The 17723-nt window shown below is 41.3% G+C and overlaps 1 protein-coding gene across 9 annotated transcripts in view; it reads right to left on the bottom strand.

Annotated features, from left to right (window-relative positions):
* The window catches only part of adam22 (ADAM metallopeptidase domain 22), a 356035-nt gene extending 339475 nt beyond the window's left edge, over positions 1–16560 (bottom strand). For 4 of the 9 annotated variants that reach the window (XM_063044159.1, XM_063044161.1, XM_063044160.1 and 1 more), the window contains exons 1-3: positions 15923–16560; positions 15471–15655; positions 15025–15101 (exon numbers count right to left, since the gene is read on the bottom strand). In XM_063044159.1, coding sequence (XP_062900229.1) covers positions 15025–15101; positions 15471–15655; positions 15923–16010 — 350 coding nt within the window. In that variant the 5' untranslated portion in view covers positions 16011–16560. The remainder of the gene's footprint in view (positions 1–15024; positions 15102–15470; positions 15656–15922) is intronic. The other 5 variants (XM_063044162.1, XM_063044163.1, XM_063044164.1 and 2 more) reach the window with 2 other exon arrangements.
* Positions 16561–17723: the final 1163 nt, after the last annotated feature.

The following is a 17723-nucleotide window of genomic DNA, read 5'->3' as shown; positions in this document are numbered from 1 at the left end:
GCAAATACAAGAAAAATTCCCCTTCATAGAGTGCCAATGTCATCAGATTGACTGTGTTGTGTCTATGTTCATCTTGTTAGTCAATCTAATCTCAAGTAAATTGGGGAAATACAATACAGAGAGGCAGAGCTTTCATAGTTTAGGCATTTTTACTCAATCCTTGTTTACTTTGTAGGAAATGGAGAATAGAAACAATAATGCAAATTAAAAAATTATTTTATTACTGATCAGCTCACTAATTATCTTAATGCCAACATCATATAGATAAACAGCAGAGAGTGATGTCATGATGCAATACTACATGCTAAATTAACAGTTGTATATTTTTGGCAAAATGTTCCAATAGGGTCATCAGTGAAAAATCCCGGATTTGCTTTTGATTATCATACAGCAGCAATCTGGTAAAGAATGACAATAAAAGAAGATACACCTTACATAAGAAATAAGCTGATTGTAATAAAGGGAAAGAAGCACAGAATGCTAATAATCCTTGCAGGTAGTAATCCAGTCCTTCAATGAATGTGTTTACCATATGCCGCACAGGAGAATGGAAGGACATCAGGTGCCTCCTGTGGTTTTCCCTTATGTTAAGATTGCAGCCAAAATCATAATAAACCAGGTGCACGCTCACAGTGAAAGAAGGATATCAATTTGCATGCAGCTTTTACCCACTGATTACAATCATAGAGGCAGAAGCAGATTGTTTGTTGCTCCATATTACCCTTCTCTCCTTTAACCTTCAAAGCTGTTGCGCTAGCATTCTGATATTGATGGGGGGAGGGGAGCTCAGTCATGGCAATGTCTTACACAGCTGGATAAGATCATCTCTTGTTGGAGATGATCACTGCATGGCACTTATTGTCTGAATATCACCTGACTCTATCAGCCCATGTCCGAATGTTGTCCAGAAGCACGGTGGCTTCATTTGCTGACACTTGCAAATGGAATTGAACACTGTGCAATTATCAGCAAGTGGCTCATTTCTGACTTGATCCTGGAAGGGAGCACATTGCTGAAGCAGCTAAAGATGGCTGTGCCTTAAACATTGCCCACATTGCCCTTAGGAACTCCTGCAGTCACATATGCATTCTGACAGGCTGCATCACTGTCTGGTATGGAGGGGCTACTGCACAGCACTGAAAGAAGCTGCAGAGGGTTGTAAATCTAGTCAGCTCCAACTTGGGTATTAGCCTACAAAGTACCCAGGACATCTTTAGGGAACGGTGTCTCAGAAAGGCAGCATCCATTATTAAGGACCTCCAGCACCCAGGGCATGCCCTTTTCTCACTGTTACCATCAGGCAGGAGGGGCAGAAGGTACAGAAGCCTGAAAGCAAACACTCAGCAATTCAGAAACAGCTTCTTCCCCCCTGCCATCTGATTCCTAAATGGACACTGAACATGAGAACACCTCCCCACTTTTTGAATATGTATTATTTCTGTTTTTGCATGATTTTAAATTTGTTCTATATACATGCACTGTCAGAATCAGAATCAGAATCAGGTTTATTATAACCGGAATGTGACATGAAATTTGTTAACTTAACAGCAGTTCAATGCACTGTGATTTATTTAACTCTTTATTTATTTATTCCTGTTCTTCTATATTATGTATTGCATTGGACTGCTGCTGCTAAGTTAATAAATTTCACAACACATGCCAGATATAATAAACCTGATTCTGATTCTGAAATGCTCCCAGTGTGCCCTCCCCTACATCAGTAAGCACCTAATGTAGATTGAGGTGCTGTTCCGTCAAGAACTTTGCCATTTCCAGCACAACAGCCTGGATCTCCGAGTAGCCGCCCATTTCAATTCGACTTCCCATTCCCATACCAACATGTCTGTCCATGACCGCCTTTAATGCCATGTTGAGGCCAAACTCAGGTTGGAGGAGCAACATCTCATAAACTGTTACAGGGACTGAAGCCAATTGGTCTCAGAAAAGCCCAAAATGGGCATCAGTAAGTTAATGGTAAGCGTCAACTGTCTGCTGCGTAGTAATCACTTTTTTGTTGATCATTAACTGACTGGGTAGTTATTAGTAAGTTTAGATTTGTCATTTTGTGATTGAACATAACTGGTAAATTTTCTACATTGCCGAGTAGATGCCACTGTTATAAATTTTCTGTAACCATTTGACTTGAGGCAGAATTGTTTCCAGATCTCAAATCTCAGTCGTATTCCCAGGTTATGACTAGTCCTATAACCTTTGCTAAATGTAGAGTTTTCAGCTTTCACTGTGTGCAATGAAATGAGTAGAATCAGCTGAATACTAGCTTCTGCAAATGTGGCGATTGTATCAGGAAGTTGGGATAGATCATTCACACAATACTTACAGTCAAATGTGGATGCCAATGCCTCAGCCTTAACTTCAGGACTTTAACTCTGTACCTTGTCATCATATTGGGTAGGGATATCCTTGCAGCCATCTTACTGGTTTTTCACCTGGAACCTACCAGCCTTCTCATTCCCACCCTCCCCCCACCTTCTTTAGAGGGCCTCTGCCCCCTCTCTCTTCAGTCCTGATGAAGGGTTCCGGCCCGAAACGTTGACTGCTCATTTCCACTGATGCTGCCCGACCTGCTGAGTTCGTCCAGCGTGTTGTGAGTGTTCCTTCCATTAATTGTCCGTCAGCTTTCAGGACAAAATGGAGCAGTCTATGCTGATCTGATCCATTAGTTGTGAGATTACTCTGCATTGTTACGTTTTATTTTCATTTCAATGTGTTTAGTCTTGTACTGCATCTTCGTCAGGTAGCAACTTATTTCATGCAAATTCGTCTCATTATAGGAATAAAACCGTAGAATAAAAATCCTAGGGCTTCTCATCAGAGGAAAATCCCCAAAGAAATGGAAAGAGGCATCACCAGAAATAAGATAAAATTTTACAAAATGCTTAGCAAAACTCAAGTTAGGGAAACAGATTTTCACTTCACAATCAATCATTGTCACATCCTACATAATGCATATTTTAAACAAGAGAAAATCTGCAGAAGCTGGAAATCCAAGCAAGGCACATAAAATGCTGGAGGAACTCAGCAGGCCAGGCAGCATCTATGGAAAAGAGTAAACAGTTGACGTTTCAGGCCAAGGCCCTTCATCAGCACAGAAGTACACTTTTAAAACTGTAGTCAATCATGGGCACTAGCCTCCCCAGGATAAAGGACACTATCAAAAGGTGATGCTTCAAAAAGGCATCATCCATCAATAAGGGATCCCATCGCCAAGGACATGCTCACTTCTCATTGCTACCATCAAGACAGATTATCAGCAGCCTGAAAACGCACACTCAACATTTCAGGAACAGCTTCTTCCCCCACCCCATCAGATTTCTGAATGGACCAATGAACACTACTTCGGTGTTTTTTTTGTTCCTTTTTGAACTTTATTTAACTTATTTTTAATATATACTTATTATTGTAATTTGTAGTTTTTATTACAATGTATTACAGTGTACTGCAGCTGTAAAACAACAAATTTCATGACATATGCTGGTGATATTAAGTCTAATTCTGATTTTGTAACACAATTATTCAAAAGATCACAATGGCTGCTTTTCAAAGTTACATCATGTATAAAAATGTTAAACATAATTAAAAACTTAAGAATATTCATAATTCAGATATTTTTAAAGTACACTGCCTAAAATATTTAAGTAATATCTGGAAAAAAACAATTTGCAATTATCTAATGGACAATTAATTGTAATGAACCTGTTAAACTAATAAACTGTTAAACCTGTTGACTAAAGCCACAATCTATTCCAGCTGCTTCCATCTGGGAAGCAGCACTGCAGCATAAAAGCCAGAACCAAGAGGCTCTGGGACAGCTTCTTCCACCAGGTCATCAGACTGATGAACTCACGCTGATTTGAGTGTACTCTATATTACATTGACTGTTCTATTTATTATAAGTTACTGTGATTGCACATTGCACATTTAGATGGCGACGTAACTTAAAGACTTTTACTCCTCATGTATGTGAAGGATGTAAGAAATAATATCAATTCAATTCAACATACCAGAAGGAGCACAAACTTTATCATTTATCATATCATAACATTGTAAAAGTATGGAGAAGTAATTCAGTCCGTCCTGGATCCTATTAAAACACTTCTGCCAATCCCACTCCTCCTATCCCTGCAAACTCTTCCTTCTCAAGAGCCAATCCAAATCCCTGATCAAAGACATTGACTAATGCCTTTTCATCACCACTACAGGCAGTAAGTGCCGTATCGGACCGCAAAGCCCTCCAGCATGTGGTGAAAACTGCCCAGCGGATTATCGGCACCCAATTGTCCACCATCGAGAACATCTACCATAAACACTGCCTGGGCAGGGCAAAAAGCATTATCAAGGATGCATCTCACCCTAACCATGGACTTTTTACTCTCCTCCCATCCGGTAGGTGCTACAGGAACCTCTGCTCCCACCCCAGCAGGCACAGGAAGAGGTTCTTCCCTAAGGCTGTGACCCTGCTGAACCTCACATCACAGGTGGTGGGAAAGATGCTGGAGTCAATTATAAAAGATGAAATTACGACACATCTGGATAGCAGTAACAGGATCGGTCCGAGTCAGCATGGATTTACGAAGGGGAAATCGTGCTTGACTAATCTTCTGGAATTTTTTGAGGATGTAACTATGAAAATGGACAAGGGAGAGCCAGTGCGTGTAGTGTACCTGGACTTTCAGAAAGCCTTTGATAAAGTCCCACATAGGAGATAAGTGGGCAAAATTAGGGCACATGGTATTGGGGGCAGAGTACTGACATGGATTGAAAATTGGCTGGCTGACAGAAAACAAAGAGTAGCGATTAATGGGTCCCTTTCGGAATGGCAGGCGGTGACCAGTGGGGTACCGCAGGGTTCAGTGCTGGAACCGCAGCTGTTTACAATATATATTAACGATTTAGATGAGGGAATTAAAAGTAACATTAGCAAATTTGCTGATGACACAAAGCTGGGTGGCAGTGTGAAATGTGAGGAGGATGTTGTGAGAATGCAGGGTGACTTGGACAGGCTCGGTGAGTGGGCAGATGCATGGCAGATGCAGTTTAATGTGGATAAATGTGAGATTATCCACTTTGGTGGTAAGAGGAGGAAGGCAGATTATTATCTAAATGGAGTCAAATTAGGAAAAGGGGAAGTACAACGAGATCTAGGTGTTCTTGTACATGAGTCACTGAAAGCAAGCATGCAAATACAGCAGGCAGTGAAGAAAGCTAATGGCATGCTGGCCTTCATAACAAGGGGAATTGAGTATAAGAGCAAAGAGGTCCTTCTGCAGCTGTACAGGGCCCTGGTGAGACCACACCTAGAGTACTGTGTGCAGTTTTGGTCTCCAAGTTTGAGGAAGGACATACTTGCTATTGAGGGAGTGCAGCATAGGTTCACAAGGTTAACTCCCGGGATGGCAGGACTGTCATATGTCAAAAGTTTGGAGTGACTGGGATTGTATACTCTGGAATTTAGAAGGCTGAGAGGGGATCTTATTGAAACACGTAAGATTATTAAGAGATTGGACACGCTGGAGGCAGGAAGCATATTCCCACTGATGGGTGAGTCCAGAACCAGAGGCCACAGTTTAAGAATAAGGGGTAGGCCATTTAGAATGGAGTTGAGGAAAAACTTTTTCACCCAGAGAGTGGTGGATATGTGGAATGCTCTGCCCCAGAAGGCAGTGGAGGCCAAGTCTCTGGATGCTTTCAAGAAAGAGATGGATAGAGCTCTTAAAGATAGCGGAATCAAAGGTTATGGGGATAAGGCAGGAACTGGATACTGATTGTGGATGATCAGCCATGATCACAGTGAATGGCGGTGCTGGCTCGAAGTGCCGAATGGTCTGCTCCTGCACCTATTGTCTATTGCATCCATATTGTACTGTCTCAGCACTTTTATATTTGTGTGCTGTAGCACTTACTTTTTATTCACAATTATTTTGTAAATAACACTATTCTTTGCATTTCTGGTTAGATGCTAACTGCATTTCATTGGCTTTGTATCTGTACTCGGCACAATGACAATAAAGTTGAATCTAATCTAATCCAATCCAATTAAATCCTCCGGTAAAATGGCAATATGTTCAAACACAGCGTCCTCTCAGGGGCCAACCTAAGTGCACTTTTCTTTTTAAAATGTGTTTTTATGATCGTAAAACTATATCGGACTCCAAGAACTATGGGTACAGAGGGTCTACCGCATCAGTGAGCTGTCTGTTGTTCGGAGCAGCCTGCTGGGATATCGAAAAAGCTGACGGACGAGTTGGAGAAGGAGAAGCCAACAGATGGGCTGGAGTGGGTTCAAGGGAGCTGACCTGGGTGCAGACCATGTTGCCCACGGCTATTCGAAAGCATAGGAGTTGGTGCATGAAAGCAGCATGCAGTGTACCATGAGAGACCGTTTTGGACGTTTCACCAGCAAGACCCTGTTGGACATTGATCATGTAAGATGTCGCAGGCCTGTTTCCCTTGTTTGGTGGCGAGATAGGCAGCAGCGTAGCCTCGGTTGTAGCAAGGACTGTGCCTCAACCTGTGCACTTGCCTGCTGCTGCAATCCAGGTAAGACAATGCAGGAGGCAGTGAACCGTGGAATCCATGCTCAGCTGGGAGCTGGCCTCTCCCATCAGTGTTGCCTTCCAATATTCAACTGGTGGAATGACAGGCTGGATTGCCAGGAGTTGTACCATCAATTTGCATCTTGCTCAGGGACTTGGACTATACATGTGATTCATTGCATAACAATGTGTACTTTTTTTTCCTTCTCTCTCTCTCTCTCTCCCCCACTATTTTGAATGCATGTCATGCACTTGGTTCCAGAGGAATGCTGTCTCGTTTGACAGTATCTGTGTTTGGTCTGAATGATAATTAAACTTGAATTTATTACAACTACTCCCCAATATATATGCTTTGTATCTTGGATTTTCCTAGTTTATGAACCTGTATTTCAGCAATTCAAAATTACTGATTTAGAAATGAATCAGTAATGAAGTTTGTGAGTTGCAAATAATAAAATTTCTTGGAGATCTTTTGGTTTTATTCTGCAAAAGTACCAATGGATTACAGTAGCCCAAATATAATGCCATTATTCAAGGAAAGAGGAATTAGAAAACAAGTAACTATTGTCCGTTAACACGTTATTGGGAAATGCAGAACAGATTTCTTATCACTGATTTAAATGACATGACAGTTGTTGTTATGCAGCAGTAGTACAGTGCAAGAACAAAATTACTATTTATTACAAAACCAAATAATTTTAAAAGGAAGACTATAAGGTAGTGTTACAGGAATGCATTAATGAAGAAGTGGTGCCAGACATTTAGAAAAATCATAATACAACTAAGCAGAGTCAGAATCAACAAGCTTGTATGAAGGGGAACATTTGACAAATTAATTAGAGTTCTTGCACCAAAGACATAGTGAAGAACCAGAAGATGAAGTGTAGCTGGATTTTCAAATGTGATTCTGTAAGGTGCCACATACAAGATTAGAACATAGAACAGTACATCACAGTATGGGTCCTCTGCCCACGATGTTATTCCAACCTACTATATAAGCCTACTTCATGATCATTCTAACCCTTCCCTCCTACACTGCCCATAACCTCCATTGTTTTTACATCCTTTACCACAACTCCAGCAGTGCATTCTAGGCACCCACCACTCTCTGTGTAAAAAAAACTCCCTCTGACACCTCCCCTGAACTTTCCTCCACTCACCTTAAATGTGTGTCCTCTAGTATTAACCATTGCCACCCTGGAGAAAAACACTGACTGTCCACTCTATCTAAGCCTCTCATAAACGCATACAGCATACCTCTTTCAGGTCCCAGCTGGCCAACCTTTCCTCAAAAGACATTTTCTCTAAATGCAGCATCATGGTAAATCTCCACTGCATCTTCTCTAAAGCTTCCACATCCTTCCTATAACAGGGAAACTTGTCAAATACCTTACTGAATTCCAGACACCACGTCCACTGCTCCAATTTCATCAATTTGTTTTGCACCTCCTCACAAAACACATTTAGTCTCATGAGGCATGACCTGCCCTTCACAACACCATGTTGAGTATCCCAAATAAGACTTTTGCTTCTCCAAATGCTTGTAAAGATGGTCCCTAAGAATTCTCTCCAATAGTTCACCAATGACATTAGACTTTGTGGTCCATAATTCCCCGATTATCCCTATTAACTTTCTTAAACAATGGAGCAACATTTGGCATCTTGCAATCCTCTGGTGCCATGTCTAAGGCCAGGTAGGATTTAGATATCATCGTCAATGCCCCAGCAACCTCTTCCCTCATTTTCCTTAGTAATGGGGTATATCTCATCTGGCCCCAGTGATCTATCTACCATAATGTTATTGAGAAGCTCCAACATTATCTCTTTCTTAACCTCAACATGTTCTTGCACATTAGCCTGTTCTGCACTGGTGTCACATTCTCCCAGGTGAAGGACCTACTGTAGCAAAATATTCATTAAGGACCTCCCCTACTTCCTCCAAGTTCAGGCACATTTCCCTCTTTATCCCTGAGTGATTCTACTCTCACTCTAGTCATCCTCCTGTCATTCACGTACTGTACATGTAGAATGCCTTGGGGGTTCCCTTAGTCCTAGTCGCCAAGGCCTTCTCATGACTCCCTAGCTTCCCCAAGCCTCTTTTTAATTTCCTTCCCAGTTAACCTATAATTCTTAAGAACCCTGCTGATCCTTGCTTCCTAAACTTTAAGAATGCTTCCTTCTTCCTCTTGACTAGATACTCCACACCTCTTATCAACCATGGTTCTTCACCTTTCCATGCTTTCCCTGTCTCAATGGGACAAACCTATCCAGAGCCCTATACAAGTACTCCCTAAACAACCTCTGCTATGCAGTTCCTTGAGAACATCTGTTCCCAATTTATGCTCCCAAGTTCCTGCCTAATACCATTATAATTAGCCCTCCCCTGATTAAATACTTTCCCTATAATTTACTTGTGCATGGCTATGCCAAAGATCACTGAGGTGTCATTGTTATCTCCAAAATACTCATCCATGGAGAGGCAGTGCTAGACACCTGGCCAGGTCTATCACCTGGTACCAGAGCTAGTATGACTTCACCTCCAGTTGGCCTGTCCCCATACTGTGTCAGGAATTGTTCCTGGACACACCTAACAAATCAGGTCCTATCTAAATATTTTGAACTAAGATTACTGGCGATTAATTCACAAGATTTATGAGTTTATAGCTACAGCGATAATATATTAACCTAGGTAGAAGACTGGCTAACTAACAGAAAAACAATCTGAATGAACCTGATCATCAGTATAAAATATACATTGGAATAAATCAAGTGAGTTTCAAACAGACTAAGTATAACTAGTGGGTGCCACAGGGATTATTGTGGGGCCTCAACTTACAACTTGGATTCATGAGCTGTAAGCCAATTTGCTTCTAACGCAAAAATGAGTGGGAAAGCAAGTTATGAAAAAAAACACAAAGGACTCACAAACTGCTCAGCAAGAAGGAAAAACATTGACAGAAACACTTTAAAGTGGGGAAAGAAAGTGCAAAATTATCCTATTTGGTGGAAAAATAGAAATGGAAGTTTACAATAATGATATCAGAAATGCAAGAATCTAAACATTCAGAAATAATAAATGAGTGAACTAAGCAACACACACAAAATGCTAGGGGAACTCAACAGGCCAGGCAGCATCTGTGGAAAAAGAGTAAACAATCAACGTTTTGGGCTGAGACCCTTCATCAGGACTGGCAAAAAAAAAAGATGAGATCAGAGCAAGGGGGGGGGGTGGTGAGGGAGGAAGTACAAGGTGGTAGGTGATAGGTAAAACCAGGTGAGACAGGGGAGTGAAGTAAAGAATTGGGAAGTTGACAGTTGAGAGAGATAAAAGGCTGGAGAAGGGGAAATCTGATAAAAAAAAAGGTAGATAGACCATAAAAGAAAGGGAAGGGGGAGTAGCACCAGAGGGAGGTGATGGGCAGGTAAGGAGATGAGGTAAGAGAGGGAAACAGGAATGGGAATGGTGAACAGGGTGTGGGGGGGGGGGGAATCACCAGAATTTCAAGCAATTGGTGTTCATGGCATCAGGTTGGAGGCTACCTAGATGGAGTATAAGGTGTTGCTCCACCAACCCGAGTGTGGCCTCATCACGGCAGCAGAGGAGGCCATGAACTGACATGTCGGAATGAGAATGGGAAGTAGAATTGAAGTAGGTGGCCACCGGGAGAATGAACCAAGTCTTTGTTTTTCCTCAAGAGAAAAAAGGCCAACTTTAAAAAAAAGTGTCATACAGAGAATTTCATGAAGGATTTTGACAGAACATTTTACCTGCGGTCATTATTAATAAACAGTCATCACAATATCCAATAGAGAATTTGGAAGAGATTACTTAACCCAAAATACAGTTAGAGTACAAGAATCATGTTTAATATCACTGGTATACATCATGAAATTTGTTTGCAGCAGCCATACAATGCAATACATAATAATAAAAAACTATAAATTACAATAAGAAATATCTACTGCATATAAATTTAATTAAATAAGCAGTGCAAAAGGAACAAAAGTAGTGAGCTGGTGTATATGGATTCATTGTCCATTCAGGAATATGATACCAAAGGAGAAGAAGCTGCTCCTAAAAGGTTGAGTGTACGTCTTCAGACTCCTGTCCCTCCTCAATGGCAACATTGGGAAAAGGACATATTGTAGGTGATAAGAATCCTTGACAATAGATGTCTCTTTATTAAGGCATTGCAATTAGAAGATGCCCTTGATGCTGTGGAAGTTAGTGCCCATGATGGACTTGGCTGAGTTTGCAACTTTCTGCAGCTTTTTCTGATCCTGAGCAGTTGTACCTCCATACCAAACCATGAAACAACCAGTTAGAATGCTCTCCGTGGTACATCTGTAGAAATTTGCTAGAGTTTTTGGTGATATACCAAATCTCCTCAAACTCATAATGAAACACAGCAACTGTTGTACCTTCTCTGTAATTGAATCAATATATTGGGTCCAGGACAGGTCTTCAAAGACGTTGACATCCAGGAACTTGAAACTGCTCATCCTTTCCACCGCATGATGAGGACTTTAATTCTCTCAGCTTCCCCTTCCTGAAGACCACAATGAATTCCTTGGTCTTACCTACACTGAGTACAAGATTAATGTTGCAACACCACTTAATCAGAAAAATTCATAGATGCCGTTTGAGCTGTGCCTAGCCACACTGTTATGGTTGTAGAGAGAGTAAAGCAGTGGGCTAAGTTCACATCTTTGAGGTGTGCCAGTGTTAACTGTCAATGAGGAGGAGATGTTATTTCCAATCTGCATGGACTGTGGTCTCCCAGTGAGGAATTTAAGGATCCAGTTGCAGAGGGAGGTATAGAGGCCCAGGATTTGGAGCTTGTTTATTCTGATGGTGCGGAAAGCTCACATGTAATCAATAAACAGCAACCTGACATAGGTATTGCTATTGGCCAGCTGGGCCAAGGCTGAGTGAACAGCCAGCTAGATTGCTGACTGCAGACCTATTGTAGTGATCGGCAAATTGTAGTGGGTCCAGCCTCTTGCTTAGGCAGGAGTTGATTCTGGCCACGATCAACCTCTCAGCATTTCATCTCAGTAGATATGAGAGCAACTGAGCAATAGTCATTGAAGCAGCTCACCCTACTCTTCTTGGGCACGAAATGATTTTCACCCTTTTGAAGCAGGTGCTACCAACTGCAGCAGTGAGAGATTGAAGATGTCCTTGAACACTCCTGCTAGTTGGTCGGCACAGGTTTCAGGTACATCCCTGGGGCCTGATGCATTGTGAGGGTTGACCCTCTTGAAAGATGATCTGACATCACAGGGTCACCTCATGCAGCAGGCATCACAGAGAACATGCTATCACAGAGAATGATTGAAGTGAGCAGTGCTTACACAATTAAGGGGAGAATGAACATGCACATGAGGGAGAAGGGAATAGAGGATGATGTTAATGTGTACAGAAGAGGGAAAATGAAGAAGGCTTCAGTGGAGCAACTGAATTAAATGGCCCATTTTTGTTCCATATAATCCAAGGAAGAATGGGTCTACACTGGTTAGTTTAAAATTCCACCAGCTGCAAAATAAGGCAGGTTGGACATGAAGCCAGCAATCCCATTCTGTAAAAACCCCCGACTTACAGAAATGCCAATACAAGCTTCAAAGATTTCATCACTGGGAAAGGAAGGATCTTTGTCTGGAAGACGTATGAAATTGTGTGGTGAAAGCAGCAAGTCGATAGAAGCCACAGAATTGATCAAGCTTCTAAGAGAGGTTGGCCAAAGAATACCTGGCACGCAACCTTGACGCTGACATCAAGAAGATGGGCTACATCTGGGGACAACCTGAGAGACTGGCCCTGGACAGAGGACTGCTGTTGGCAGCCTATGCCCCAGAAGGGGTGATGGGCTTAACTAACTAACGGGTTGGTTTAGAGGAATGAGAGGTGATCTTGTTAAAACATAGGATTCTGAGGGGTTTGGCAGAAGATATTTAACCTCAAGAGGGAATTTGGAACTAGGTTGCATTGTTTCAGTATAAGGGATCAACAATTTAAAATAGAGATAAGAATAACTTTCTTCTCCCATAGGGTTTGGATTCTCGATATTCACTCCGCTAAAGAGCTGTGAAAGCCAAGTCATTGAATATGAGACTGGCAGATTTTTGCATGATGGCGGAATAGGAGTAAATGGAAAAGGAATGATATGAAAGTAGAGTGATCAGCCATGAATGGCAAAACTGTTCAAGGAACTATATTGCCAAATCATGTTCCTATTTCATATGTTCTCACATAACATTTTTTTTTATTTTGCCTGCTCTCACTAAGACATATCTCAACAGTAGGACTATCTTTTAAGATGCCACCTGCACATTTTACTGCCAAACCACTTCTATACAAACTTCAGAACAAATACGGTATTTTGGTGACAAAATTTCATTAACTTGACTTCTTGATTTTCGTATAAGCTTTAACCACAAAGAAAATGCAATTACTTCAAAGTAATCATATATGAATTTAAACTATCAAAATAATCTATCATTTTAAAGTTGTTTTCAATTAAACTGTTGAATAAATGCATAACCATTGATGTAAATACTTCAACCCTCAGTCAGCTATACTCTCAACAGCTGACCATTGCTGCTTTCCCAATCTCAATCGCCCTCCAAATGACAAAATATTTAAAGACTATAGAAAATTGCTATGTAAAAAGTTATTCGCTACTTTGTAATAGCATTCAATTGGATCGATGTTGAGAGGTTGAAAAAAACTTCACTTCCAATGTATTGCTAGCTAGCAAGTACACTTAGCTTACTCAAAAACAGTAGTTATTGGAAGCGTCAAAAGCAAATGACCAGCCCTTATTTAAGATGAACAAAGATTTTGAGATAATCATAGTTTAGTGTTTGCTCTCCAATCATTTCAATACAAACGTCTACATAAACCAGGAAGTCATCACTTATTTTTAGTTTAGACCCGAGGAGAGTGGGTAGCGAATTATATTTCTGTCAACCAGGGTCTACATATAATTTGCACAATGCCTCCTAAAGTTACCTACTACAATACTTCACGAAATGTCTCGGCCCGAAACGTTGACTCTTTATTCTTCTCCATAGATGCTGCCTGACCTGCTGAGCTCCTTCAGCATTTTAGGTGTGGTCCTCTGGGTTTCCAGAATCTGCAGAATCTCATGGGTTTACTACACATTCACACATGCACACATTCAAGAATGGGCCGGATTATTTTAAATCTGTCCGCTGCCAAGACTCAGTGCTCCTGGTCCCTGCCCCTCTTCCGTGTCGAGGTTGAATCACGGTTGGTGGAGAAAGCAGGGAGGGAATGGACTACCATGACGCGACCAAGGAAATCGCCATCCTGACAGCCTTTCACGCTCAGCTGTCAAAGGCTTTAGAACAGTTTTTAAATACACTAGTCTGACATTTACTAACTATACAAAGTTTACAAAAACATTAGATTTAAGAAAATATTCAAACATACTGTAATTTAAACAAAAGAGCTGAAGTCCTTCGCTAGAGTCATGGTGCTCCCTGCCCCAGCCACGGTAACGGGCGGAATGTTAGAAGTACCGCCATCCGCCCTCCCCTCGATTTCTAAAGTGCCTGCGGCCAGGTCCAATATATACCTGACATGAAGCGGCTAAAGGCTAGGGGTTGGCCGGATTCGCGTCACAATATTTACGCAATGGGATCACTGTTTTATGTAACTAGTGTTTTCGAAAGTTGGTATTAGCGAACCCCGAAAGGCGCGTTTGCCGAGTTTGATCGTCGTTAAATTGCGTATACTTTTTCGACAGACCACTTCTTGATTGACAGCACACTGAATGCAGGAGCACAATCACAACTACCTATAATTAAATTGAACTAATACGCACTGAGCTATATCATGCACCAATCTCTTAGCCTGAGTTCATTTCACATCCGAAACATCAACCTCATTACAATTTCTCAACATTTAAATCTCTTCGCATAAATCTTGGTCTGGTTTGTATTTGTCCCCTTTCAGAATTTATTGGCGACTAAGCCATCCGTCCCTTCGCACGAAACTGAGACTGTTTTAACATGTTCCTGGCGCTTTCCAAATGGGTTTAGTGAAATTAAGGATTAAAAAATAAATCTTGGGGTGAAAATCCCACTATATTTCTTCTCAAGTAGATAACAGTATTGACAACTAGCTAGTGAGGATCAAACCACCCCTCCCCCAAAATTCTGCAGCGGGAGTCGCTTAAAGCGTATCCCAATATCGTGTCACTGGAAGTTGGTTCACTCCTCATAAACAAGGAACATTGTGAAACTTCAATCATTAAAGAAAACTATCAGTTCAGGAAAATCGCAACATCAGCAGTGCAAACTAAAAACAAAACCCTATCAAACTTTCGCCTGAAGTGGGTTTGAGATCCGTGGGTCAAGGTGGAAATGTGTATGCCAAAGTCCCCGGAGAGGAAGGCGCTGTTGCTCTATGGCTTTTACATTCTCCCCCATAAATACTTACTGATTCAGTTCAACGTCAAGAATGAAGGATGAGTTGAAAGCGTCAACCTGGAAGGTGGCTTGAGCGATGTGTGGGGACTGCGAAAAAAAAACAAACCACAGCAACAATTAGTTCCCTGCAAGAGAAAGCAAAACTACTGCATCGAGCAAAAACTAGATTGGCATTTTTGTGAATCAGTACTCCGACTTTGCAGGAGTGTAATAGAGTGCAATAAGCTGCTTTGAATGAACATCGTTTGTATCCGGTGTTGAGACTGAAGTGTTGAACGAATTGATTTTACGAATTGTGCAAATCAGCCTTATGTTAAGAGGATTTTTGGTTCTGTTTGGTTCATGCAGCCAGCGTCTCCAGAGTGCTCGGAAGGAATGTATGCAAGAGGGGAATTTATATTTGTACATTTTAAATGCTGCAAATAAAGAGAATTCAGCGGGACTTGCGATGCTTACCGGGTAGGCGGCTCCGTGCTCTAACGTCCTCCTCACTCGGGTGTCCAGGCCAACCCGGCCACTGGCAATGAGCCGAAACGGACTGGTTCTCTGGGGCGGATTTAAGCTGTGCTCCCCCCAGCTCTCTGTTGCTGCCACCGCCACCGCCTCTTTGCTCCCGAAGGCGTCGTCACCTTCATCCACACCTGCAATGTGTATGATTCGTGGATACATTGCCATGAGTAGCAGTTATTTACTGGTATCACCATCAACACCCCCCCCCCAAACCTGTCATCTGACTGAGCCTATCGCTATCTCAAGTTAAAACAACAAATCATGCAGCTTCATATATTTCTCCCTAGTAATTCCCGATTCAATCCATAATTCAGCCTTCGTCCTCCTCCCTACAAAAATACACGCATCCAGGGAATTGCTTCAATATTCAAAGATGCTGCTTGCAGCGAGATTCTTACCGGGGTTTCTATTGGCGCTGCTGTATTGAACGAGATAGACTAGTCCACACAGAGATACCAAGGAAATCTGACGCGGTAAATGCTTCATATTTCATATTCTTTACAACCCTGTTACACAGGGAAAATTGAACCTTTTTTTTCGCCTAATGTATAGACTGGATCCTACAGAATGTCTGGATATCATTCGTATTGTGCACTGGGTGTGTAGACTATCTTTGCTTCCTTTGAATGCAGTCTGCAGCACTGGACGGCAGTGACAGGCTGAGAACATCTGAGCGCCTCCCCCTCCCCTACCTCCGAGTTCTTAGTCAGCCGGATTTCGTCATTTCTGGTCCACGCTCGCAACAACCCCACGCTCATCTCGCGAGCTGCAGGCTCCTCGGAGCTAGCACTGAGCATGGGCAACATCAACGAAACAATCTCTGAGAGAGGGGTCGTCTACCAATTGCGGAGACTGCAGCAAGAGGTGATCCACCTACGACAGAGTGTCACGTACCCGATGTGTTTTTCTGCTCCGTAAATCCTTTTAAATATCACATTTGAGAAAGTGAGTTCACGTGCAAATCCAAGTGCGTTAGTTGCAGACAGTTACTGTGATAGCTCATTTACACGTTTGCCCACTCATGTTACATTCAAATCTGGTTATAAGCAAAATTAATAATGTATGTAAAAGTTGTATAAAGAATTAGTGTTCACAAGATCATTTATTTTTTGACATCATCATTTGTACCAAGAAGCTTATTTGTTGGAAGTAGATCGTTTATAATAAATGCAATGATAAATGGTTGATTTGTCAATTATCTTCCAGTTATTGTTCCTGAAATAATCCTTGCCAGAGCAGATCAAATACAGTATCTTTCCAGGTACTGAAACTCAAGAAGGAAATATTGGTCATGGATGTTGTGCTGCCAGATTTGATGATGAGCATATTAGTGTAAGTGGGTTAAATGATGAGCATGGCTTTCCTTGGCTAGCCTTGCATTTCCTGGAGTACAAAAGACTTGAGATGATCTAACTGAGGTGTCAACAATGATTAGAAGATTTCTTTGGGAAAATAATATATTTTGATGAGAAAGTTCATTAAAAAGGGGCTAAGCCTTAAATATTTAGCTAGATCTTCCAGTACTAACAACATAAATCCCTTCACCATAAGAAGAGTGGAAGAGTTAAGCTTGTTTTACCATGAGCAGAGGAAACTGAAGGATGATCTGCTAGTTAATACAAAATTATGAGGGACTTTGACAAAGTAGATAGTATGGAACTAGAGGTATTTTGAAACTAGAGGGCATAGTCATAGGGTTAGAGATTTAGAGGAGATCCAAGAAAGAATGTTTTCACACACTTGTTGGGATATGGAACACACTGCCTTTGAGGTATTGGAGATTAATGATCAGCTGGAGGCAGGAACTCTAATGACAATTAAAAATGAAATTTTTGAGTTGAAGTTGTGTTGATTTTTGTGGATATGACATATCTGGGTAATTTTCCTTATTAAATGATATGTGACATGACATTAACTACTGTGACAATTTGGCCAGAGGCACATCTATGTTATTAAATTGACTACATGGTAAATTCAAACACAAAAAGTTCCAGTATCCTCCATATGGTGACATCCAAAATTACTACATGGATCACAGATCTCAATTTACAAATCTATTCCCTATTCTTCAAAGTTCAAAGTACATTTACTATCAAATTATGTATATAGTATACAACCTTCAGATTCATCTTCTTGCAAATGGAGACATCCACAAAACAAAGAAACACCATACAACTAATTTAAAGAAAAACATAACAA

Source organism: Mobula hypostoma, chromosome 3 (genome assembly GCF_963921235.1).
Source record: "Mobula hypostoma chromosome 3, sMobHyp1.1, whole genome shotgun sequence".
Classification (NCBI taxonomy): Eukaryota; Metazoa; Chordata; class Chondrichthyes; order Myliobatiformes; family Myliobatidae; genus Mobula; species Mobula hypostoma.
The sequence above is the reverse complement of the archived record's forward strand: the minus strand, read 5'-3'. Positions and strand labels throughout refer to the sequence as shown.